Here is a 25,041-nt window from a genome sequence, read left to right as displayed (position 1 = left end):
CTCCACCGACCGAGACAAGGATACTGTATGACTGACAAAAGGGCTCACTCTGTTCATGCCATTGTTCTGTGGAACTAATATGCACATGGCAGTATATCGAGCATGGCAAAAGGATCAAGTTTCTTTTCAATTATTGTGTGATTAATGAATCTATTTACTATCTCTTCCACAAGATCTTGTGACACCCCTACAGTCAAACCTCATTTATTTGTATGGTTGGGACATTTACAAACAAACTGTTGTACTTTACGTATTAATAAAGATGTGAACACCCCTATAGTCACTTTAACACTCGTTTACCCAATATAGCCTGTTCCCGAGGGGAGCAGAGTAAGTGGCGGACAGGAAGTGACATTACCGTAGGTTACCGGCTGTATCAGTAGGCTGTGTTTTTATTTTTAATTGTTGTGCCTGTTTTAAGATAATAGAAACCTGCAATAAAAGCAGTCGTCAATTTTGCCACTCACAGTCCGCTATGGTAACATTACTGGCACCTAGTGACTAGTGTAGAATACTACACCAATGTATTTGCATCTTTTTAATGACTTATATCTGCATTTTATTTAAGTGTATGCTTGAAAATGTTTAATTTAGACAACATTAGATATATTCTAATAATAGGCCGTATTCAACCACAAAACAGTCTGATTTATCTTAAATTTAGATTTCCTTAGAAATCCATGAACCCACACCTGTTATACTTTCTTTTTTAAACCACAAGCTGCTTATTTGGGTAAGATTACTTCATTCATGGAAACAACTCATAAAGTAATCATGAAAGCTGAAATTGTGTTCAACTTTGGAAATTCCGCCACAGTTTTCTTGCACGTTTCAATAACGGGGAATTTTATCACTCACTCGTTTGCAGAGTTGCGTATCCATCATGAAGTTGTGGACATGCTTCTCTGCCTTGGTCAGCTCCAGCTTCCTGGCCACCACTGCAACCACAAGTGCAGTGCAGCCAGCTCCCTGTTGCACAAAGACACGCTCAGTCTTTCCACATACAGTGTGGTGGAATATTTGCTCAAGGAACATGCTAACATCATTAGCTAGCCTGCAAGGGATCATAAATAAAGTATTTAACTCAAGAAATTCAACAACCTTGCCACTAAACCTGGGATTCTCAACTGGTGGGTCGCGAACCTGGCCAAAAAATACACACTATATGTATATAACGACTGGTGATGTGTATTTCATATACTAATAACATAAAGAGTACAGGGAATTCAATACATTTACCAATAAAATTACTAATTATTATATTATTAATTATTATTATTATATTAATAATTATTACTTATAATTTAAGTAATTTTAGGAATTTACAATATAGTCAAGCTAATATAGTCAAGTCAAGTTTATTTACTATATAGCCCTTAATCACAAAAGAGCCTCAAATATACAACAACAGAAGAAAAATCATCTCAAATAAGTGAAAATTGTATTTTAAACAATAAAAAACAGAAAGACTTTTCAGCCAAACATTACCTCAAATGACCAAAGTATCAAAAATACTGATATTTTAATTTGAGAATGGATTTTAGAGCATGAAGAGCCAGTATCAATCAATCAGTATCCACGGATCACCAATAATGACCCCATGTCCATACTTCACGTTCTTGTCTGTGCTATTCACTTGCTACGTCCATGCCATGTTTATGGCCATCTTTGTGCAGTTTGACTGAGAGAGGATGAAAGCGAGAATTTAACTTGCCATCCTTCTGACACACAGCTGCAGATATCTGCTGGCTCGCCATGAAGGGAGAACAGCATCTCACGATTACATGCAGCAATCATTTGTAGCAAAGAGTCTACTTAAATGGAAGATTTTTGACAAGTTTAAGTTGAAAAAAATTCTCTCCTCTTAATTTGAGTTGCTACTTGTTAGTGAGTGGTGATGGTGGGCCCATAGCCATACCAGTTGAGAACCATTGCACTAACTGGAATTAATTAATTAATTAATCTTTTCTGTAGTCTGCAATCTAGCACATTATGCAGCTTTACCTAAAACCTAATTGGACTCTGATCTCTTTGAAGTTGAAGTAAATTGAGGACCTCATTGTATTGAAGACTGCTGTTTTCGTTGTGGTTTTTGCTGTGTTTTCTTCCTTGTGTGCTCTTTTGCACCTTTGTGTGCTTTCTGTCTAGTCTTTGTCTGGTCCTTGTATGTCTTGTGGTGAGTCTACTTCAAGTTTTCTTAGTTTTCCCTCGTGTTTTGGAGATTATTTTTATTTTATTTTTGAATTTTGATCCTGTGGAACCGTTTTGAGCAGCATTTCACGTGGCTTTTTCTTGCCTTCTTTCCTGCATTTATTGGTCCACCTGGCCTTGCTGCCACATTGCTTTTTGCTGTAATTGAGTAAAAGCTAAGGTTGTAACAAATACACGGTAGTGTAAACTGATTTCATCCAAAAATAACTAATTTATAAGCAGGTTTGGAAAAAGGAAACCTACCATAATCCCTGTAAGCAGACACACGCCTTTCCCGCAGTACGTGTGCGGTACCATGTCCCCGTAGCCAATGGAGAGGAAGGTAATTGAGATGAGCCACATGGCTCCCAGAAAGTTACTGGTCACTTCCTGTTTGTCATGATACCTGAAGTAAGAAAGACGAGCAGAAGTGCGAGATGCGCAGTGAGTAAAAGTACACACAGTTTGTGGAAAGGGGAGCATGCTGAATAAAGGTGTAGAGATGGAGTAAACCAAATGGAAGTGGTGGGAGGTAAGGGAGTAGTGGAGGTGTTACACGTACAACATTTTGATAAACCATACAGTGTGAAAATGCACAAACATAGGAGTAGATGTCAATAACACTACATGTTAAAAGGAAAACGTAATTTAGGGTAAACATGGGCCAAATATGTAATTATTGCTGCATAAATGTACATAAAAAATCATCATGGGATGGTGAGACGCAGCACAGGTCAAACATGATTTGAACATGTCAACCCAACAAAATGCAATTCCAGTTGATCCAGAAATACAATATATATTATATATATTAAATATATATTCACACTTTGCTCAAAAGCTACCACTTGAGTTTATGCTGTCCCCCATACTGGAAATGGTCACTTCTAATTATGTTGCTTTCTGAAAATAGATGACAGCCATGCTTGAATTGACAGTCCAAGGGCCCCCCACTGTGAAGATGCAAAGATATTTGGGGGGGGGGGACACGCTGCACAAAGCTGCACTGATGATGACATGCCTTTTGCAGCGAAACAAAAATTTTTCACTGCGGCACATCTGCCTTCCCCACCCCCCACCCCATTCAACTTCCAGGTCCTGGAATTCCCAATGGGCTGTCTCGGAGGAGAAAGGATTTTGTTTAGGATTGAAAATCAAATACTCATTTTGGGACAGCTCCTATCTGATATCCTCCTGACAAGGCAATGTGTGTCAATGTATTCTTGGGAAATTACCAAAAATATTCTAAAGGGGATTAAGACTGTAGGCCATAAGGAAAACATTCCAGCAACAGGAGGTCCTCAGTTTACGAACGGGACTAAGTGGAATTTTAGGATCAATTACCCACATTGTGCACAGAGCACATGCCGGGTATATGAAATACAGTCTTGAAAACATGAAAAAAAGGTAAATAATAAACATATAACGAAATAAAACCCACAGAACAACTCCATAGATTTAGCCCTGTGGAAGGGGCGTTGCAAGAGAGGGAGAGACAGGCTCATTAATAGCATAATAGAGTAATATGTTCAAGATTATCGTCTTGAATCATCTATGCAGCTTGGTCCGTTTCTCCACCTTCTGTGCATTTTACGACGTATAAGTTCATTTGGGACAACGTATTTTTCCGTATTCTTTTACACATAACCAGTTCTCTTTTTGCACAGTATTGATAGTTAATGGGAGTGTGTCGTAACCATGAAACGTCGTAACAGGAGGACCACCTGTATGCAGAAATGTGCACTCAAAACGGCCCCAATAATTAGTGACCTTCCATTTAGTACACTTGACGTGGAACACTTGGGCTCAAACTAGACTAGATCTTTTTGAAGACTCTCCGCCCTCTCCTCCCAGGCAGTGCATTGTATCGAGTCACAAGTCATCCCATCCGCAGTTCTTTAAACTTCTACTCTTGTGTTGTTTTTCATGCTTAAAAAAAAGAACGTGAGTTTTTTTTTTGGTTTTGATTTGAAGAAAAGTGCAGTCTCTGGGATTCAAGCTTCATTGATGACATGCAGAGAAGCAGCCTTTATAATAATACCATGCAGGAGTTGGAAAACAATGTCTGCATCCTGCATGCCTCTGTGCCAGTATATTGAGAGCGGGTGGGGAACCCTGGAGTCTATTTGGAGTTGAAGAGCAAGTTCTCATCAGATGGCTTACTTGTAAACAGCGGTGCAGTACTGGGTGAGCTCATTGAGTTTGACACCCCTGTCTCTTTTACCTGCATCCCAACACTTCACCAGCTGCCCTTTGATAGCTGCCAGGGGGCTTGACTTGATCAACTGGATAAATATTGTAATTACAAGCGACAAGTACGTTAATTTCATTCATCTTTACTTCAAGGCGAGCAGAGAGGGAGTCGAGTCTTGAAGGCGGAGTCATACATATTCTCAAACAGCGGAGAAAAGTATTTATAGTTGAGCCTCTATAGACAAACGCACCACACGGCTTGTGGAATATGGAATTTGAACAACTTTTACATGCAGATTTTGTTATTAAACTTCAAATCATGCCGCTTTGAATTGAATTTGTGGTTCCAATTACACACCTTCACTCATCACGTTTTTCCAAAATAAATTAATAATAAATAAAATATATATTAAAATTAATTAATTTAAATTAATATTAATTAATTAATTTAAATTAATGTTAATACATTAATTCATACATTAGCACTGTTTCATGGTTGAATACGGCCTATTTCAAGCATGCATATTGAAGCAAAGCGTACATTTTACATTTTCAAGTATAAAAATGGCTAAATGAACGACAATACGACAAGGCATTCAGAATGGTATGTAATATTATACTGGTCACTAGATGTCAGTAATGTTACTGTTTTGAGCTGCTGTTTAGAGTGTGACCTATAGAGGGCAGTGACGTTATGCATGCAGTGTTAGAACTACCTTTTAGGAAATTAGTGTGTTTTCCGCATCAGCCTGTAAGTCAGAGTGCCCTGTGTCTATTTCAAATAAAAATACTGACTAATTTACAGCCATCTTGACATGGTGTCATTACATTGATAAAACAAGGAAGTCTCCCAATGCTAAAACGTTAGCTATGTTTATGTCTGATTTATATCTAATATTATTTATATTATCTATATATTATCTATATTATATTATCTATATTGGTAATACGAGTGTAAAGGTGACTATAGGGATGCTATTTCATGTCTAGAGCTCTAACTAGTCTATATTCCCTTTTAGGATTCATGCTTTTAATGAAAATTAATTTATTATGGTCAGATCTGGAACCGAAACGAAAGTTTTAATTACAGTTTGTAATTAATTTACAAATAAATTGTACTCATGTTTTAGTAAGAAATCAATTTAAGCAACAAATGGATCAGAGGAGACAAAAGAACAGATTCCCTAAAAAGAGCCAAAAGAAAAGAGGAAGAATCGATAATGGAAGGGGGCGTGTCATCATACACGCCACTTAAAGCAAAGAGAGAGAATCTGGTTCACTTCTTTTTACACTTTTGTGATGTTCACTTCAAACATTGCCTTACTGGAGGTTTTATGACGGCAATAGGAAGTGATGAATTGCATTTTCGATTTTAAAAGCAAAGAATACATTTATTTTATGTTGATGTTGATTCCCTTCTTAGAAAGTCATATGGAAACAGAGACAGGGGGGGAAGGGGGGGCTGATCAATCATATTTTAAGGCTCTCAATATACTGTGTCAAGTTAAGGAATAGCATTGAGAAGAGCTGGCACCACTTTAGACCTATTCAAGGACAAGAGGTCGTTTCTAGAGCTTAGACAGCTTTACCCCCAGTTATAAAAATCTTTTCGACACGTTGCATTATGATGAACAATCAATCACCGCAACCTTGCTTTTTTATATAGAAAATAGATGCAGGGTATTTAAAGTCAACAATCATACAAAATGAATGCGCTCTATATGACGGGAAAGGTAATGAACCTAAATGAAGCTCAACCTTTAGTAGCCTCTATCCGGTCTGTGTGCACCACCAATACACTTTCTCTCCCTAAAAAAAAGTGCTAATTCCCTTTTGTCTGTGTGTGTAGATAGACAAAAAGCTGAAATAAACACATTGAAGATGGATGGTGTGAGGGAACTAATCACTTCTGACACTCTGCACAACATACACACTCATTCACACACAACAGCAGGAGCAAATATACCAAATTTAATATAAAATAATTTGCAAAACCGCCACAATATTCTTCTAATTTTAGCTAAACAGACTACAGACGCCTTTCATGCTATAATGAAATTATTTTCGTTACAGGATTGGTTGAAATGATGGCTCCCTTTTTAAATGGTTGTCTTTTCTTGGGCTAATTCATTTAATCTGTTAAACCCCCATGACACATAATTCAGAATCATTAGCCTATTTCCAAAAAGAGCTGTTAGTGTGATGAATCCACATAGTTGAAAAGGACAAACTGTAATGTTCCATACAGACGTGTAAAAACTGAGCTCAGGACTCCAAGTGTCAGCCTTGCTTTTGTTTTGTTTTGCAGGGAAGCAGTTGACCTCAGCCGCATTCTGCAGCAAGCCTGCATTCCATTATCGTTCACAATTTGAATGCACATCCCCCAAACACCGTACAAAATGTACGAATTCAAACCCTATTTGTAGAAATGAATTTGACAACTGACTGGGATCACTGGATGACAAACATGTTGTGATGCCCCTTGTGCTAATTGCAGTAAACACCAGAAAATTACGCAGAAAGTGATGAATTATTATTGTTATTATTGTTATTATTGTATTACGAGAATGGAAACTCCACCGGTGCATGCTGCAGGCAAAGCGCAGATAATCTGGACTGCAGTTTAATGACACATACAGTCCATCACGTGTTAACAAGGGTAAAACTAAGGACAGGTTGTCTTTTATGATGGGGTCCACAATTGGTATACAGGTCCTGATATGCTAGTTGCTGATGAATGTACTGTATATGCTACTTTATGCTTTCAAAGAGCTGAAAACCCAAGGTGAAAACCAATAGGAACACTCGGGAACATATTCTTCTTTTTTCTCTTTGAGCTTTTCCCTTCAGGGGTCGCCACAGCAAACCAATCTCCTCCATCCAACCCTGTCTTCTCTCACACCAACTACTACATCCATAAACCTCCTCTTTGGTCTTCCTCTACGCCTCCTACCTGGCAGCATCCTTCTACCAATATATTCACTATCTCTCCTCTGGACATGTCCCAACCATCTCAGTCTGGCCGATAACTGACTTTATCTCCAAGGTCTCTAACATGTAATGTCCCTCTGACGTACTCGTTCCTGATCCTATCCATCCCGGTCACTCCCAATGAGAACCTCAGCATCCTCATCGCTGCTACCTCCAGTTCTGCTTCTTGTCTTTTCCTCAGTGGCACTGTCGCTAGACCAGGGGTCTCAAACACGCGGCCCGCGGGCCAAATGTGGCCCGCAGGACACTAGTTTGAGGCCCCCGCCTTGATATGAAAGTTTAATGTTAGTGCGGCCCGCGCAAGTTTGATATGGATGCTGTATGGTATCATGTACCCAGAAAAAATTATTACGTTTGATTAATGTTCATGTTAAAGGTTAAATAACTGTTAATAGTTATCCTCCCTATCCGTGTGGAAGTGGTAAGTTTCTGGCTATTTAAGTTTAAAGGAAATAACTTGAAGGCTACCGTTTAGGTCGCTAGCTCTCTAGTTTGTGAGTTAGCATGTGTCTCAAGACCCTGCAGTTGCGCAATATGTTGTAAATAAAAAGAGTATAAATGTGACTATAGTCGTGTTTTGTCATGTCTACAGGGCTCTAATAATGCTTTGTTCATTTTAATCTGAAAAAATAATTTGTCTACCCACCAACTATATGTGGTTTCTTAAGTTTTTATTATTTACCATCTTATTATTATTATTATATTTATTTATTACTGATTGATTGATTTTCTTTATTCTTGATTTGTTTATTTATTTTTCATCTTATTTTGTGCAGAAATTAAGATATTTGAGCACAGTGGAATGTTTTATCAGAGCTTTTATTGTAGAAAATCGGAACCAAAGCACTGAGTTTGTATATTTTTCTGTTTTTAATAAATGCGTTTTTTTTTTTTTTTTGGAAAACCTGATGGGGCCCAGCCTTGCCCAGACCCTAGCTCCAGTGGCCCCCAGGTAAATTGAGTTTGAGACCCCTGCTCTAGACCAAAAGCATGGCTGGTCTCCCCACAGTTTTGTATACCTTTCCTTTCATTTTAGCTGAAACTCTTCTATCACACATGACTATTTCTCCACTTTTCTCCACTTCTGTCCCTCGTGTACATTTATATACATTGATTCAGGATATTTATTCTATGCCATTAATGCATGCATTTGTTTATACTCGCTTTTGGAGTAAATACGCTCGGCTCCTGAATTTGAATTCAGGAATTTGAATTTGAATTTACTGCAACAAGATGCATGATAATTACTGTACATACAACATAAAGTTTTGCTGCTATGTCTTAACCATTTCATACATGTCTTATGGTTGCTTTGTTGTCTTTCTCTTTTTAGGAATCTTCATATTCATTTGCACTGAAATGCCTTATCAGCCTCTCCACTGTTATACTGCTTGGTCTTATAATAATGTACCACGCACGGGAAATCCAGGTGAGTCTCCTGATCAAAATACAAATGACTGCTAAAACACCAACTCACTTTTACTATCACCTTTTAAGTTGATTGTGGTGCTATCGGCAATGACAAAAATCATCATGTGCTTATCTTTTAGTGAGTACAATTTCAACTTGGATGAAACTATGCTAATTACAATACTTAACTTGCCGAACAAAAAAGGACAGCTATGACCGAAGAGTCCATGGTTTGAGTCCATGAATGACACAGGGATATTGTCTCCTTCACCTTAATCTTAAAGCACTCATGTCACCAAATACAATTGAAAAAAAAATCACCAACATGCAAATTTCATTTTAGCTGAAACTCTTCTATCTCACATCACGCCTGACACTTTTCCCCACCCATTCATCCTGCCTGCACACGCTTCTTCACCTCCTTTTCACAATCTCCATTGTTCAGAACTGTTGACCCCAAATACTTAAAATTCTGCACCTTCTGTATCTCTTCTCCCTGTAACCTCACTCTTCCACTTGGGTCCCTCTCATTCACACACAAACACTCCATCTTGCTGCGGCTAATCTTCATTCCTCTCCTTTCCAGGGCAAACCTCCACTCTTCAAGCATCGCCTCCACCCATTCACCGTGGAAAAGAAACACCTTTTTTCACTCAACCTCAGCCATGGCATGTCAGTTCCACTCTGATATCTCAATAGCTGGTCTCCATGCGGTGTGAAAGGTAATGTCGTTGAAAGTCGTTCAAACCGTGATATAGTGAGGGATTACTGTATTGTTAATTGTACTGACTAAGCTGTGTTTATTGACTATATGATACAAGTAACAAGATGAGTTAAGAGATGGGGAATATCTGCACAAAACTGATGGTGCTTTAGTGATACCTAAGATACAGGGTGTGTCAGAGGCCAGATGATGAACCAGCACGTCTCATAAGAGATCCTGTGGTATTTGCTCCTTTAAGAGTGCAAGAAGGGGTGACAGAAGCCGAAAAGCAACATGGCGATGCTGACAAGGCTACCGTAAAATGGGGTCATAAGGGACACATGCCGGGGTAATAAGGGACAATTTTCGGAAAAATGTTTTAAATGTTATTCTGCATTTTCATGTTAAACAGGAAGCTTCTTTGTGTTGTTTTTTTCAAAGAAGCATATATTCTTGAACAAATCGTTCAAAAAACATATTCCCGAAAATTTACCCTAATTATCCCCCCATTCTCCGACGAACCGTTTTCAAGATGTGGATGGAGACCAACATGGTTGTGATGATGGAGCTGCGGACAATCCTGGAAGAATCCTTCCAGGAATGCATGAAGGGGTTCTACTTTGAAGGTTAAATGCCGCACCCGGTCACCTGACTTGGGGCTGCAAAATGGGGCCCCCATGGATTGTTTGGCCCAACGCACATGCGCCGCACCTCGTACTACAAAGCAACTGAAGACTATTTAAAGGCAAAGAGATGGAATATTCCCAAAAATGAAAGTAGCAGCAAATGGAAGCGGGTACCGTGAAAGCACAACAAAGCCCACTTCAGAACCTTTGAGAAGTGAAATAGTCTGAATAGAATTGCTTTAATTCCTGAATGGTAGATGCCATAATTTGGTGAAACCTCTTAACAGTAAATCAGAAAGTCTACGATTCATTGGTCAAATTCTTGTGGGCCCAACTTTAGTATATAACACAGTACAGTAGTCAAAAGTCAGTCATGTACAATGTCGCTACACAACAATCCAAGACTCAGCATGTGTCCTGTCCAACTGCCAACTACTCCCCTTCTTCCATGCCCTTGGCAGAGCCACATGAAGATAGGAGTGCAATGTAAAGAACATTAAACCTCTGCTTTCCCAACTTAATAATACTCTTTGTCCTTGACTTTAAATCGCTTCATATATTTAGCCATCGTACTCCTCTTCCAAAGAGATGTAAAGACTTTCCAGAGAAGCACAAGGCTGGAAGGCCACCAACTGCAGAATATCTCCATCTCGTTACCGCTCATTTACTGTGCACATAACTGTCACAGACCCAGATCATGATGTTTACTAGAACACCGCCGCTACTCGTATTTTGCGGGACACAGCGGCTTATTATGCCAACTTGTACTGAATGCTACAAAAAATTGTTTCAATAACTGATTAAAAAAACATCTGCAATGAGGCGAGATTACCTGTATTGTGATGTATGTAGGTTACTGTGAACAAATCAAGCACTTCTTTTTAGCAATGCTGTAACTTCCCCTGAGCTAACTTGTAAACAAACATGCCGTGGGACTTACTGTTTCAGAGAAAGCCATTTCACCAAATGCTCTCCAAACATCAAACATTCCGCGATGCTTCAACACATCAAACTTCCGGGGATTGTTCCTATCGCTGCGGCGTTTGTAAAGTGCAAAAAAGTTTTCCGGAGCATTCTGCGATTACATCATGGAAATGATGCTGCTGGACGACTAGCCCTTTGCTATTGTTGAAGATACCGGCTTTTGGTGGCTAGTAAATACCTTACAAGCACGCGTACTCCTGTCACGATAACAAATGTTGCTTGACCGATAAAAAATATTATTGTCCAAGTTATTTGGAGACCATTTTTTAAATAATGTAATGTAATATATGGCATAGTAATGAGAGTGCCATGTTCTCTCGCTCCACCGGTGTGCGCTTTCCAGGGGCTTGCTCTTTCACCGATTTCTTTTAGTGCAATTTTAATGCTCGTACCAAAAGAAGGCAGAAGCTATGTGGCAGGCCCCCGGGACAGGTAGAAAGAAGGCAAGCCACGCAGCTGCAACAAATGAATCCTCGGCTAACATGCTTCAACAAAGACACAAAAACGCCACAGTTGAATGGCAAAGAGCCACGGTCAGTGAGACAATAATTTCTTGTGTCCAACCAAGTAGTTGGACAGTAGTTCCTTTCAAATTGAAAGGAAATTTGAACATTGAGATTGTTTAAAGAGATATATGTGAGAACATGTCAAAAGTGTATAAAGTATATGGTGAGCCTTAAAACAAACATAATGATGGTAAACAAATAGAGTTGGCTACCTCACAGATTTCACTATTTTGGAAATCTATCCCCGTAATAAACGAGGAAACACTATAGAGCACATCGAAAGCAACGTTCAGGATTTACCATTGAAATTGGAATGTCAGGAGCTTTTTAATAAAATGCATTAAACAAATGACAAACTAGTCATCCATCCATCTTTTTTCTATGCCGCTTATCCTCACTAGGGTTGTGGGGGTATGCTGGAGCCTATCCCAGTTGACTTCGGGTGAGAGGCGGGGTACAACCTGGACTGGTGGCTAGCCAATCACAGATGACATGAACTAAATAAACCAAAAAAAGGCAGAAAAATGTGAATAGTTGTTATCTATATGTGCCCTGCAATTGGCTGGTCTCACCCAAAGACCCCAGCGATAGAAAATGAATGAATGAATAAAAAACATGTTATTTATGTTTTGTAAGAGTGAAAGTTCCATTTTTACCGACACATAATCCAAATGACTCAATTCAATGAAATTCCAAGGCTTATTTCTGAAGTATGGCAGATAATCCTGCATGCACTCAGACTCAACTTCTGTATTCCATCCAGTCATTGTTGTCACCAAGACAGGTCAACTCTTCCTCCTTGCTAAAAAAAAAACCGCTGCTCTTTATCCACAAGGCATCAGACAGGAAGCGCTGTTCATGAAGCCCTTCTTTTTAATATTTCAGTGCCGAGTTGTGTCTCCGGGGTTATCAGATATCAAGCAATGTATTACAGTGTTTCTCTGAACAGTTCTGGTTAGTGCTAGTGTGTCATTGTGTAATCCAATTTGCAAGCCTGGTCTTACAAGAATGAAAACTTAGAACAAAGAAAATCTGTAAATGTAAAAATCAATCCTCCAGCTACGGTATGTTACTTGTACTTTAGCAAAGCGAATGCCCACCACAAAGGCTTTGATGTTGCCAATCATACAATCATACACTTTGCACAACTTAAAAACAGAACTGACGTTCTACTGTCACACCATTAACCCCGACAGGACCTTGAAGTAGTCGCAGCTAGCTTTAGGCTTTCCAAAATACTCTACATGGCCCAGAATTAAAAATGACTGTGTAAAAGAATAAATCACAAGATCATTCAACCTTCAAAATGGATATTCTGTATCAGGGGTTCAAAGCTAGCGGCACAATCCAAAAGTCCTTTGACCGACCACAGCGTTGTGGGCGTGCCTGGAGGCGGCCCGTGGGTGGAATACATTAAAACAGACAAAAGAAATAAAAATACAGCTGAATAGGTGCAGATTCTGGAAGAACTAGAAAGCTTTGTGTGCTAGTTGTTGTGTGTAGCTGCTCTATAGGACTCCGCAACTCAATACAAAAAGCCAAAAAGGTCCTGTTTGAAGGTAAAATGAATTGATGTGTTGTTATTTTTTGGCAGTCACGTGTTAGGCATGTGTAATTTACGTCATCTGTCAATGTATATGACGGCTGTTACAGATTTCCACTATGCATTTGCAATATAAGTCACCCCACCCCAAAACATTATTAAGACAAGAGAAATTACAATATATCGGTCTTTTTTTATTATATCATATCCATGGTGCAAGTGGATGAAATATCAGCCCTCTTTTCTTGGTCCCATAAATTATTATAAGTTTTTTGTTTGCCACTGAAAAACTACAGACTAAAAGCATTTGCTATCAAGATATGTTTAGATGGATGGTATTTCTCCATTTTACAAAAAAACATTAGCTGAATCCTCCAGCTTAATCCATCATTGTTATATACAGTATATGCTTCTTTAAATATCACTGCATTTTATGTGTGGTATTTTTTTTTATTGTATTTTATTAGGGCTGTACGGCGGACGAGTGGTTTGAGTTTGCATGTTCTCCCCGTGCATGCGTGGGTTTTCTCCGGGTACTCCAATTTCCTCCCACATTCCAAAAACATGCTAGGTTAATTGGCTACTCCAAATTGTCCATAGGTATGAATGTGAGTGTGAATGGTTGTTTGTCTATATGTGCCCTGTGATTGGCTGGCCACCAGTGCAGGGTGTACCTCTTGCCTGAAGATGACTGGGATAGGCTCCAGCACCCCCGCAATCCTCGTGAGGCATATCTTAATAAGCGGTAGAAAATGAATGAATGAATAAATGAATGTATTTAATCAGTGTATATATTATACATGACTGGCAACCAGTCCAAGGTGTACCCCACCTTTCTTCCGAAGTCAGCTGGGATAGGCTCCAGCATACCTGAGCGGCATAGTTTACATCTGTGGCATCTGCGTATTTGCTAGGTGTATTGCGTGAGTTTGCAATAGAAACATCCGCATTCTAGCAAAGTCATGTAACTCATTCAATCCAGGCCATTTTTCTAAGTACTGGCTATTTTTGATGATTTTGTCTGATTTGTCAGGCCACACAGAATATTGTGTTCTTGGGCTGTATAGACATGGCATAAACAAAAACAAAGATTAGACTCTCATCTTTCATCAGAAAGAAAAGGTTTGTTTCCAGCTTTTCCCATTCTTTAGTCATCAGCCGTAAAACATCGCTAAGTTTCAGCAAAATATCATTTCTGAACAAAAAAAAAAGCAACTACTATGCCAGGTATATTTTTTGCAATTACTCAAAAAATGTCCATAGAATACTTGATTACTTAAAATATTCAAAAGCCGCAGCCCTAAATACGTCTTTGATAGCGAATGAGTTAATATAAATCAATAAGGAAGTAATTCTCAATATATTCCATAAACAAAGTATGGTTATTGACCATTTAGTATGTTCATAAATGTGAAAAGTAAAAATTGTCGTAAAAATTGAATGTGTGATTGCATTTCTGGTAAGGTGGTCTTAAAAATGAATGTTGTAATTGTATTCTGTTTGAGCGTGCGATGGTGAATTAGTCAGTGGCGGTTTCATGTCAACATGTGTTATGTATACAGTAATCCTTACAATAATTTCCCCCAAAATAAGCAGAGTAACATTAGATTTTCCACAAATGTGCACTTAAATGCCGTTCCCACCCTACCATGACTCAAACCCTCCAACCTAAAGACTGAACATTAAATTATATTTAGGTAACATTTTCCGTCATAAAACTGTTTTAGCAGATGGTGGCACTTCACAGATTATTCGCTTTTAAATGGCAAGAAAGAAGGTCGCTCGCAACATTTTCTCCCAGCTGTGGAATAATAGATCACGCATGCTATAAAAATGATTAAAAATGGGTTTTATGACCGTATATGGCTTCGAGTGTCAAAATCACAAGGGAGCCTTGTTAGCTACAACCTGAATTAACCCTATTTTTAGTCATTTCATGCGGCCATGTTGGCTTTCTATTAAAAGTGCTTCTTAGTGCCAGTGACGTATCCTATTATGGTTGAATTCAGAGGATGCTATGTCTTTTTAAACTAAAGCATATCCACAGATTACAGGAAAATTCCCGAACCAGATGGGAAAACTTGAAAAACCCTGCATTTCTCAGCATGGGTGCAAAGGTCAATGTACACAGAAATGATTAATATGACTAATAATAGCAAATAAACACTAATATTAATCATAAATAAATTAATCTTAAGCTGCAAGGCAGTCGAGTGGTTAGCGCACAGGCCACACAGCTTGGAGACCCGATTTCGATTCCACCCTCGGGCATCCCTGTGTGGAGTTTGTATGTTCTCCCTGTGCATGCGTGGGTTTTCTCCAGGTACTCTGAGTATTCCAAAAACATGCTAGGTTAATTGGCGACTCTGTCTGCTGTATTGCATTAATTCATGTAAGAATTTTTGTATATAATTAACAGACATTGTATTCACTAAGCGCAGGCCTCACAGCTAGGAAACCCAAGTTCGATTCCACCCTCGGCCATCTCTGTGTGGAGTTTGCATGTTCTCCCCATGCATGCGTGGGTTTTCTCCGGGTACTCCGGTTTCCTCCCACATTCCAAAAACATGCTAGGTTAATTGGCCACTCCAAATTGTCCATAGGTATGAATGTGAGTGTGAATGGTTGTTTGTCTATATGTGCCCTGTGATTGGCTGGCCACCAGTCCAGGGTGTACCCCGCCTCTCGCCCGAAGACAGCTCCAGCACGCCCGCAACCCTCATGAGGATAAGCGGTAGAAAATGAATGAATGAATGAATGTCCCCTTGGAAACTTCCTGTAATTTCGAAATGCTCCATTTCTGCATGTTGGTAGTTAGAACCTGAATTAAATGAAATGAAACGTGAATTTATTTATTTAATGCAGTTTTATACTTTGCATGAGAGAAGTTCCCTGCTTGATGCTTTTCCTTTTTCATAGCTATGCAACGCCACTATTTGCATGGCGGTGCAGCTGATCAGTAACTCAAGCCTGATAATCTGGAGCGGATACCCTATAAGAGAAAGTCAGTTAAAACTTCCGGAAAGCCTTGTCTTTCACCTCGCCTATCGGCTATCCTCTGTGGACAGGTGAGGTGAGAAACAGCAGGCTCGTATTGTATCACCTGAAAAGAACACACTTTGTTTCCGATAACAGTGTTACAGTAAAGCAGGAGACGATGAGAATTAGATCACCGTTTTTAGACGGGGTGGTTGGGGCGAGAGACCAGGGAGGCAGGCAAGGCATGCATGAAAGTGTGTAACTGAGTTCGGGGTGGATTAGGCCTGCTTGGCTCGGGATGGATAAGGCAAAGGGACGGGGGAATCAGTCGTGGGGAGAGATGAGGCCAAAAAGCATGCCACGTTAGATGGGTACAGCTAGAGATCTGCAGGGGATCAGTCGGGAGCAGGGGAGAGAGGGAGGGAGCTGTATGCTAGTGAGGAAGAATCCAAAGAGCTTAGTTAAGGAGCTTAGTTGAGGTAGGTTAGCTCTGAAGATGGGCCACATCAAGACATAAGGCAAAAGGGGCCAGTTAAATCCATCTACTGCAACATTAATATTCCTTCCAACTCCACTCTGTCTCTCCGCTTTGGAGTCTTCCATTCCCCCCATCTAGGCATTTCCAGGTAGATTCCATGCTTGTCCAATCTCACACCGTATTGCCCTCTGATTGGCTCTGGACCGAGGTCAAAGTGCAATGGCGCAGTTGGCAGAAGATACTCAAACAGCACTTTGGGAAACAAGCGCCCTTGTTTGTTTTTTTGGTTCTAATTGAAAGGATGGGAATGAGAAGTAAACATAAAAACCTGCATGCTGTTTTGATGTTTACCAGAGGGGGTGGTGGGCTGAGGGAGATGGGGTTCATTGATGTCAATTTCAACAAAAACTGGAGACACTGCACAGTCAGCCACTTTCAGTAAATACGTCCTCAGTTTGGAAAGCAACTTACCGTCCTATTAGTGAAGTGTGTAACATTACCCACACATAAACACACACACCCCTGACCAGTCGTTACTGATGACTTCACATCTGTCCTCTACTTGGATGCTCAGACTGTCAGACTGTTCTAGCTACGTCCTCTCTAGAAAACTTTGGATAAAGGCACCGGACAGTCTGTGGAAACCATTAGAGCACTCCTGAATTCATTTTGTGAAGGGAGACACATAATGAGATGGTAATGAAAGAACAGAAAGGCTTTCGCTCCTCAAACAAATCTGCGGGGTTGATGCTAAAACGACTTTTCTGCAATATGGATCTATAACAATTGCATAAAGAAAGGGAGGATATAACAGAAGCGACAAATTGCCCCTCCGGCCAACTTGGGAAGGTGACTTGAAGGACAAATCTCCACCTCCTCCTCCCGGCTTGCTTCACAATAACACAAAATATCCAATCGACGCTTGCTTCAAAGTGCTGCTCTCTGCTATGCTCCTAAAAAGCTGGGAGGGATCCTCTTGAAGGATGGCGCCACCTTCATGCCAACTCTAGAGGGCCTCCCTAATCCTTCTTTGCACACTAAATTTGGGAAGAATCATCAATTCATTGTCTTAGAGAGTGCTTGCCCATTGTCACCGCTAAAACCCTGCCCACCCAAAACCCCACTCAGGGCAGCAGTGGCGCCAGCTCGGTGCAAAAAAATGGTAATTTTTTTTTATTTTTTTCACGGCTAGAGAGCGAGGACTCACATGGTATCCCTATGGAGCAGCATAGTGGGGAAATAGAAGGTACAACAAAGCGTTATACAAACACACACACATGCACACACTCACGCATACACCCATTCATAAGAAGCACACCGTCTCTGGACACGCATGTTATTCCAACACTGACATGCACTGGTCATGGGAGGTGTACAAGTGTCTTTTTGTGTGTGTGAGCAAACAATCCCTGTTTTTGTGAGAAAAATAATCACATTTCAATATATTTTAAGTTTTTTAAAGACCAAAATTGTGGTCGGATGGGATTAGACAATATAATCTGAGACTATGTTTATAGGACAACATGATAGTAAAACGTGAAAATTGGTGCTTTTTCCCCCATTTGATACAAACCTACAAATATGCATGCTAGGATATGGTGTTTGGAAACCATTCATATGTGCTGTATAAATTCATGTTCTGTGTAAAATGGAACAGTAGCGATGCAATATCACGTAATGTGCTTCAACAGCAACAATATCCGCAATTATTGTTTAACTATGATTGATTGATTGGTTAAATTCCCAGACTATCATGACTAAATACTCTCTAGTTCTTATTAGTCAAACACGTGTCATGTAAACTAAGCCCCTTTGGTTTTTCAGTGCTACTTCATTTACTGTTCAAGCTTTTCCTTCAACGCATCTCAACCGTGCTGGTTTCCCCAGTGAGGTGTTTCACCCACCATCCGGCATTGGCAGGTTTGAGGATCTAGGTTTGGACGTGCAACGGGCGGTGGTTAGTGAGCAGGTGTGAAGTCAGTGGGGGAGTTAAGAGGAGAGGTAGAGGAAGGAAGGGGATGTAGAAGCAGGCAAGGTCACCAGCGTCAATAACCAAAGCCTGGTTGAAAAAAAAAAACCCGGATAGATTATTCTTAACTTTTAGAGTGCAGCACAGTATCACATGGTTCTGACAAGACCTGCTGCGATGGAACTCTCACCCCCCCCCTCCCCCTTTCCAACTTTCCAAAGATGACTTAAAAACATCAAAGCAGGCATTAATGTCTCATTTCCCTATGTAAATGCAAAATGAGGAAGAAGAGGAACGCTTTTCCTTCTTCCCTGCCTCCCCCTTTCATTTTCAGTCAGAATCGTTGCTGCCCCCTTGAGACAAAGCCGGGTGTGCAGTTTGGGGCAGAAAACGGGTTAGGTGGCCCAGGGGGGCTGCTCTGCATTACCAAAACAAATCATTCAGCAAACAAACAATTAGACTCATGAATTATGGACCAGCCATATAGCAATAAACACAAGGCGTGGGGAGTTGTGCAGCGATTGCTCAGCTTATGAATCATGTGACAATCATGTGTCAGGGTGTTTGTTGCTTTTTAAAAACAGGCAGTCGTGACGTGAGCGGGTTGTCTGTGCATGTGTGCCTTCCCGTCCACGTGTGTATCGCAATGATCCTACTTTTCAAGTGCAAAATTAGTGACGGAAACACTGAGAGGTGCAAAGCAAGGCTAGTGAAAGAAGGAAGGTGTTTGGTCATCCACAAAGTGTTTCAACTTGACCCCCAGCATTATCCGATATTCATAATACGGTGTTTACCTCTCACAGACGCGCACAGTCCATGCAGCAATGATCCAGGATGAAATACTGAACACTAGGAGAACAGTTCCTGGGCAGATGGTCATGAGAGTTTTCATGACAAAGCGTGTGTTGAAGTTGATCTTGTTGAGGGCGCCGATGCTGCGAGACGACGCGTCCGTGAACAGCTTGCTGTGAAGTAACATGACCCTGCCGATCAGGTAGAGTCTCAGGAACATGGGGATGGAGAGAATGATGTCCACGTCGGCATCGGCCACGGACGGCGTGTACGTAAAGGCCAGCCGGGCCCTCCACGTGAAGACGTACTGGCCGGGGATGGGATGGATGGCACACACCAGCAGCTCCAGAACGATGAAGAAGATCCGCTCATAGGTCATGGCTATCCTCCAGTCGTCCGCACCGTTGTCAACCATAAACAGCTGAGGAGAAGCACAAAACAAGACCATCAGTTGAAGTGCTGCTTTGAAAATGAATCATAATCACCGCAGCATACCTTTACAGTTTACAGTATAAATGTCATAATTCATACTGTATAGCTATGGAATATAAATCAAAAAGAGTCAGTTTACATTTCATATTCATTTCATTTTAAGCGCTCATGACTTATTTTTGCCATTGAAAGGCACGTTTATTGAATGTTTGTTTGAATGTTGAAATATTTACTGCTTTTTTTTACACTTTCTGTTACAGAAGCCAGTCTACGGTAGGAGGACCGAGGGAGAAAAAGTCCAAAAGACGCTATTTCACCACATCAGATTCTTCGGTATTGTATTTTGGCACACTTTTGAAGACAGTTGTTTTGATACTGAGCCTCAGATGAAGGAAAGCTTGGGACTGAATGTGTATTACCGGAGGGTGCTCCTACCATCGGCTGTCACAACCGGCTTTCTTCGACCCAGACCGGGGAAAACACAAGCACAGAGGCAGATGCTTACAAACAAAAAGTCCAAAACCCAGAGACATTCCACTGTGGAAAAGCGTGCCAAGTTGGCAGGAAGTAAATCCACATATTTTCTACTATATCAAACATACCTGTTGTGGCCCATTTGTGTGTGTGTTATTTGGGCTATGATATGGGCTATTGACATTACCTTTGAAACTGCATGGAGACTGGCTACTGAGCCAGCAGACCCAATCAAATGAAGAAAAAAAAGGTTCTCCTCTCATTCTGTGTGGAAGTGGTACGTTTTTGGCTTCTTTGTCCTTCTTCCCGACTCCGTTTGAAATAAGTAAATTGTAAGTAAAGGCAAACTAGTTCGGCTAACTAGTAGTTGGCCCTGAAGTGATACCGTAGCCTGCATGATGTGATGCAAACAAAGAATAACCAAAAGTGTACTTTTGTTATGTTGGTGTTTTTTTTTTTTTATTTTATTTGGCAACATGAGCGCTTTAATATTAAGGGTGAAGGATACAATATCCCTGTGTCATTCATGGACTCAAACCATGGACTCTTTCACTCTTCTTCTATGGCTGTCCTTTTTGTTCGTCAAGTTAAGTATTGTAATTAGCATAATTTCATCCAAGTTTAAATTCATTCATTAATTTTCTACCGCTTTTCCTCACGAGGGTCGCGGGGGGTGCTGGAGCCTATCCCAGCTGTCTTTGGGCGAGAGGCGGGGTACACCCTGGACTGGTGGCCAGCCAATCACAGGGCACATATAGACAAACAACCATTCACACTCACATTCATACCTATGGACAATTTGGAGTGGCCAATTAACCTAGCATGTTTTTGGAATGTGGGAGGAAACCGGAGTACCCGGAGAAAACCCACGCATGCACGAGGAGAACATGCAAACTCCACACAGAGATGGCCGAGGGTGGAATTGAACCCTGGTCTCCTAGCTGTGAGGTCTGCGCGCTAACCACTAGTCCACCGTGTAGCCCCCAAGTTGAAATTGTACTCACTAAAAGATAAGCACATGATGATTTTTGTCATTGCCGATAGCACCACAATCAACTTAAAAGGTGATAGTAAAAGTGAGTTGGTGTTTTAGCAGTCATTTGTATTTTGATCAGGAGACTCACCTGGATTTCCCGTGCGTGGTACATTATTATAAGACCAAGCAGTATAACAGTGGAGAGGCTGATAAGGCATTTCAGTGCAAATGAATATGAAGATTCCTAAAAAGAGAAAGACAACAAAGCAACCATAAGACATGTATGAAATGGTTAAGACATAGCAGCAAAACTTTATGTTGTATGTACAGTAATTATCATGCATCTTGTTGCAGTAAATTCAAATTCAAATTCCTGAATTCAAATTCAGGAGCCGAGCGTATTTACTCCAAAAGCGAGTATAAACAAATGCATGCATTAATGGCATAGAATAAATATCCTGAATCAATGTATATAAATGTACACGAGGGACAGAAGTGGAGAAAAGTGGAGAAATAGTCATGTGTGATAGAAGAGTTTCAGCTAAAATGAAAGGAAAGGTATACAAAACTGTGGGGAGACCAGCCATGCTGTTGGTCTAGAGCAGGGGTCTCAAACATGCGGCCCGCGGGCCAAATGTGGCCCGCAGGACACTAGATTGAGGCCCCCGCCTTGACATGAAAGTTTAATTTTAGTGCGGCCCGCACAAGTTTGATATGGATGCTGTATGGTATCATGTACCCAGAAAAAATTATTACGTTTGATTAATGTTCATGTTAAAGGTTAAATAACTGTTAATAGTTATCCTCCCTATCCGTGCGGAAGTGGTAAGTTTTTGGCTATTTAAGTTTAAAGGAAATAACTTGAAGGCTACCGTTTAGGTCGCTAGCTCTCTAGTTTGCGAGTTAGCATGTGTCTCAAGACCCTGCAGTTGCGCAATATGTTGTAAATAAAAAGAGTATAAATGTGACTATAGTCGTGTTTTGTCATGTCTACAGGGCTCTAATAATGCTTTGTTCATTTGAAAAAAATCATTTGTCTACCCACCAACTAAATGTGTTTTTATTATTTGCCGTTTTATTATTATTATATTTATTTATTTATTACTGATTGATTGATTTTCTTTATTCTTGATTTGTTTATTTATTTTTCATCTTATTTTGTGTAGAAAAAAAAAATTAAGATATTTGAGAACGGTGGAATGTTTTATCAGAGCTTTTCTTGTAGAAAATCGGAACCAAAGCGAAGTTTTAAAATTTTTTTTGTTTTTAATAAATGCGTTTTTTTTTTTTTTTTTTGGAAAACCTGATGCGGCCCAGTCTCACCCAGACCCTAGCTCCAGTGGCCCCCAAGTAAATTGAGTTTGAGACCCCTGGTCTAGAGACAGTGCCACTGAGGAATAGACAGGAAGCAGAACTGGAGGTAGCAGAGATGAGGACGCTGAGGTTCTCATCGGGAGTGACCAGGATGGATAGGATCACGAACGAGAAGGACATTACATGTTCAATGCCTTGGAGATGAAGTCAGTTATGGGCCAGACTGAGATGGTTGGGACATGTCCAGAGGAGAGATAGTGAATATATTGGTAGAAGGATGCTGCCAGGTAGGAGGCGTAGAGGAAGACCAAAGAGGAGGTTTATGGATGTAGTGAAGGAGGACATGAGGGTAGTTGGTGTGAGAGAAGACAGGGTTGGATGGAGGAGATTGATCTGCTGTGGCGACCCCTGAAGGGAAAAGCCGAAAAAGAGAAAGAAGAAGAAGCACAAGAGGGACAGAAAGTGGGCAATGCGTGATTCCACACACTACGGATTAGCTTAAAAGTCTTAGTGGGGCCAGATAATGGGGTTTACATCCAGGATGTTGCTAAACAATGAAGCTGCAGGTGTAGCCGCAGCCTGATATTATCCACGGACGCGGTTCACCGCCATCTAAACTACCAATTAATCAAAGCACGGCACGAGGAGGGGGACTTTCCATGTAATGGCAGGTGCAGAAAAGGCAAGGCTAGCATTAGCAGAGCCCCACCACAGTGGGTGTCGCTGGTGATAAATAGCCCAGCTGGATGCCAGAGCTGCAGTGTTTATTCTTTATTATTCTTCCGTGCGCGCGTATGTGTGCACGTGTATGAGGCCCGTAGATGAGGCAAATGAGAAAGTGGACACTACCAGTCTGAATGAAATGCCACTTGATCAAACTATTAAACTGCTGCCTTGCTACACCAGGACGATGACCGTGTTGGTCTCATTGTAATAAGGACACCGACCAGGAATGACAAAAACAACAAGTGGAAATATCATTCGGAATTGTCGGCGTGATGACGGCGACAGTGCTGCTCATTACGATGTCCTTCTGCGGTCTTTATTGCAAAATATATTTTTAGCTATCAACTAGATTGCTTGGCCCCTCAGGTCGGCAACATGTTCTCGAGACATTTCAATGTCTCAAATTGTTTTGAGAAGTCCCTCTGTGAAATAACATTGAGTAAACCAATTAATCCACCTGCCAAAGGTTCAAGGAGATTTCAGTCCCTGAGCTCGCTGCCTTTTAACGTCTCTCTCCCCTCCAGGGCTTGGAAAACCTTGTCAAGGCCTCAAGTGCTATCTGATGTGACGTGTGATGGAGAATGGATCCTCAGCCAGCTGTCTGCTTGGGGGGTGACGTGGGTTATTCCCATTTCACTTGAACTCTGCTTGATGAATGGACGGACGACTACCCGGTAAGTCACGACTAACTCCTTTTACTTCCCTAAAAACTAAATCACTCTCCAAATTAACATTTCTTCATGTTGTGATTATCGGCTGCTTTATTTTCTATCTTTGCTGTATTAAAACTCATTTACTACATCACATTTTACTGTTTGTACCAGGGATTAGTGTATTGTTAATGCGATTGATCCTTTAATAAAAGCAGAGGCGAAATACAGTACGGTAAAGTACAGTACTGGCTGCAACCAGCAGTGGCACTGCAGAGTCTCAAATACAGTCTGAGTACTTAATTCAGTACTGAGTATTTAGTGAGTATTTAGCCAATATCGGCAAAAAGGCCAATATCGGCGTATTGGATATCGGCAAAAAAGTCAATTAAAATAGCCAATATCTGCATATTGGATATCGACAAAAAAGCCAATATCGGCATATTGGATATCAGCAAAAAAGCCAATATCGGCATATTGGATATCATCAAAAAGGCCAATATCGGCATATTGGATATCGGCATAAAAGCCAATGTTGGCATATTGGATATCTGCAAAAAAGCCAATATCGGCATATTGGATATTGGCAAAAAAAGCCAATATCGGCATATTGGATATTGGCATAAAAGACAATATCGGCATATTGGATATTGGCAAAAAAGACAATATTGGCATAAAAGACAATATCAGCATATTAGATATCGGCAAAAAAGCCAATATCGGCATATTGGATATCGGCAAAAAAGACAATATCGGCATATTGGATATCGGCAAAAAAGACAATATCAGATAATATTGGATATTGGCAAAAAAGACAATATTGGATAATATTGGATATTGGCAAAAAAGACAATATTGCATATTGGATATCGGCAAAAAAGCAAATATCGGCATATTGGATATCGGCATAAAAGCCAATATCAACATATTGGATATCAGACAAAAAGCCAATAAAAAAAGCCAATATCGGCATAAAAGCCAATATCGGCATATTGGATATCGGCAAAACAGACAATATCGGATAATATTGGATATCGGCAAAACAGACAATATCGGATAATATTGGATATCGGCAAAACAGACAATATCGGATAATATTGGATAT

At 40.4% G+C, this 25,041-nt stretch overlaps 1 protein-coding gene and 1 long non-coding RNA gene across 3 annotated transcripts in view; one reads left to right on the top strand and one right to left on the bottom strand.

Annotated features, from left to right (window-relative positions):
• kcnn1a (potassium intermediate/small conductance calcium-activated channel, subfamily N, member 1a) overlaps window positions 1–25,041 on the bottom strand; it is a 75,213-nt gene that overhangs the window by 14,241 nt on the left and 35,931 nt on the right. For both annotated transcript variants that reach the window (XM_058066528.2, XM_058066529.2), the window contains exons 3-6: window positions 21,395–21,490; window positions 19,367–19,785; window positions 2,455–2,596; window positions 859–969 (exon numbers count right to left, since the gene is read on the bottom strand). In XM_058066528.2, coding sequence (XP_057922511.2) covers window positions 859–969; window positions 2,455–2,596; window positions 19,367–19,785; window positions 21,395–21,490 — 768 coding nt within the window. The remainder of the gene's footprint in view (window positions 1–858; window positions 970–2,454; window positions 2,597–19,366; window positions 19,786–21,394; window positions 21,491–25,041) is intronic.
• LOC144898640 (uncharacterized) lies at window positions 8,616–23,999 on the top strand. The gene is made up of 3 exons (XR_013627567.1): window positions 8,616–8,803; window positions 9,371–9,506; window positions 23,811–23,999. It is a non-coding gene; the product is annotated as an uncharacterized LOC144898640 (long non-coding RNA).

Source organism: Doryrhamphus excisus, linkage group LG6 (assembly GCF_037039965.1).
Source record: "Doryrhamphus excisus strain RoL-2023G ecotype Guam linkage group LG6, RoL_Dexc_Guam_v1.1, whole genome shotgun sequence".
Taxonomy (NCBI): Eukaryota; Metazoa; Chordata; class Actinopteri; order Syngnathiformes; family Syngnathidae; genus Doryrhamphus; species Doryrhamphus excisus.
The sequence above is the reverse complement of the archived record's forward strand: the minus strand, read 5'-3'. Positions and strand labels throughout refer to the sequence as shown.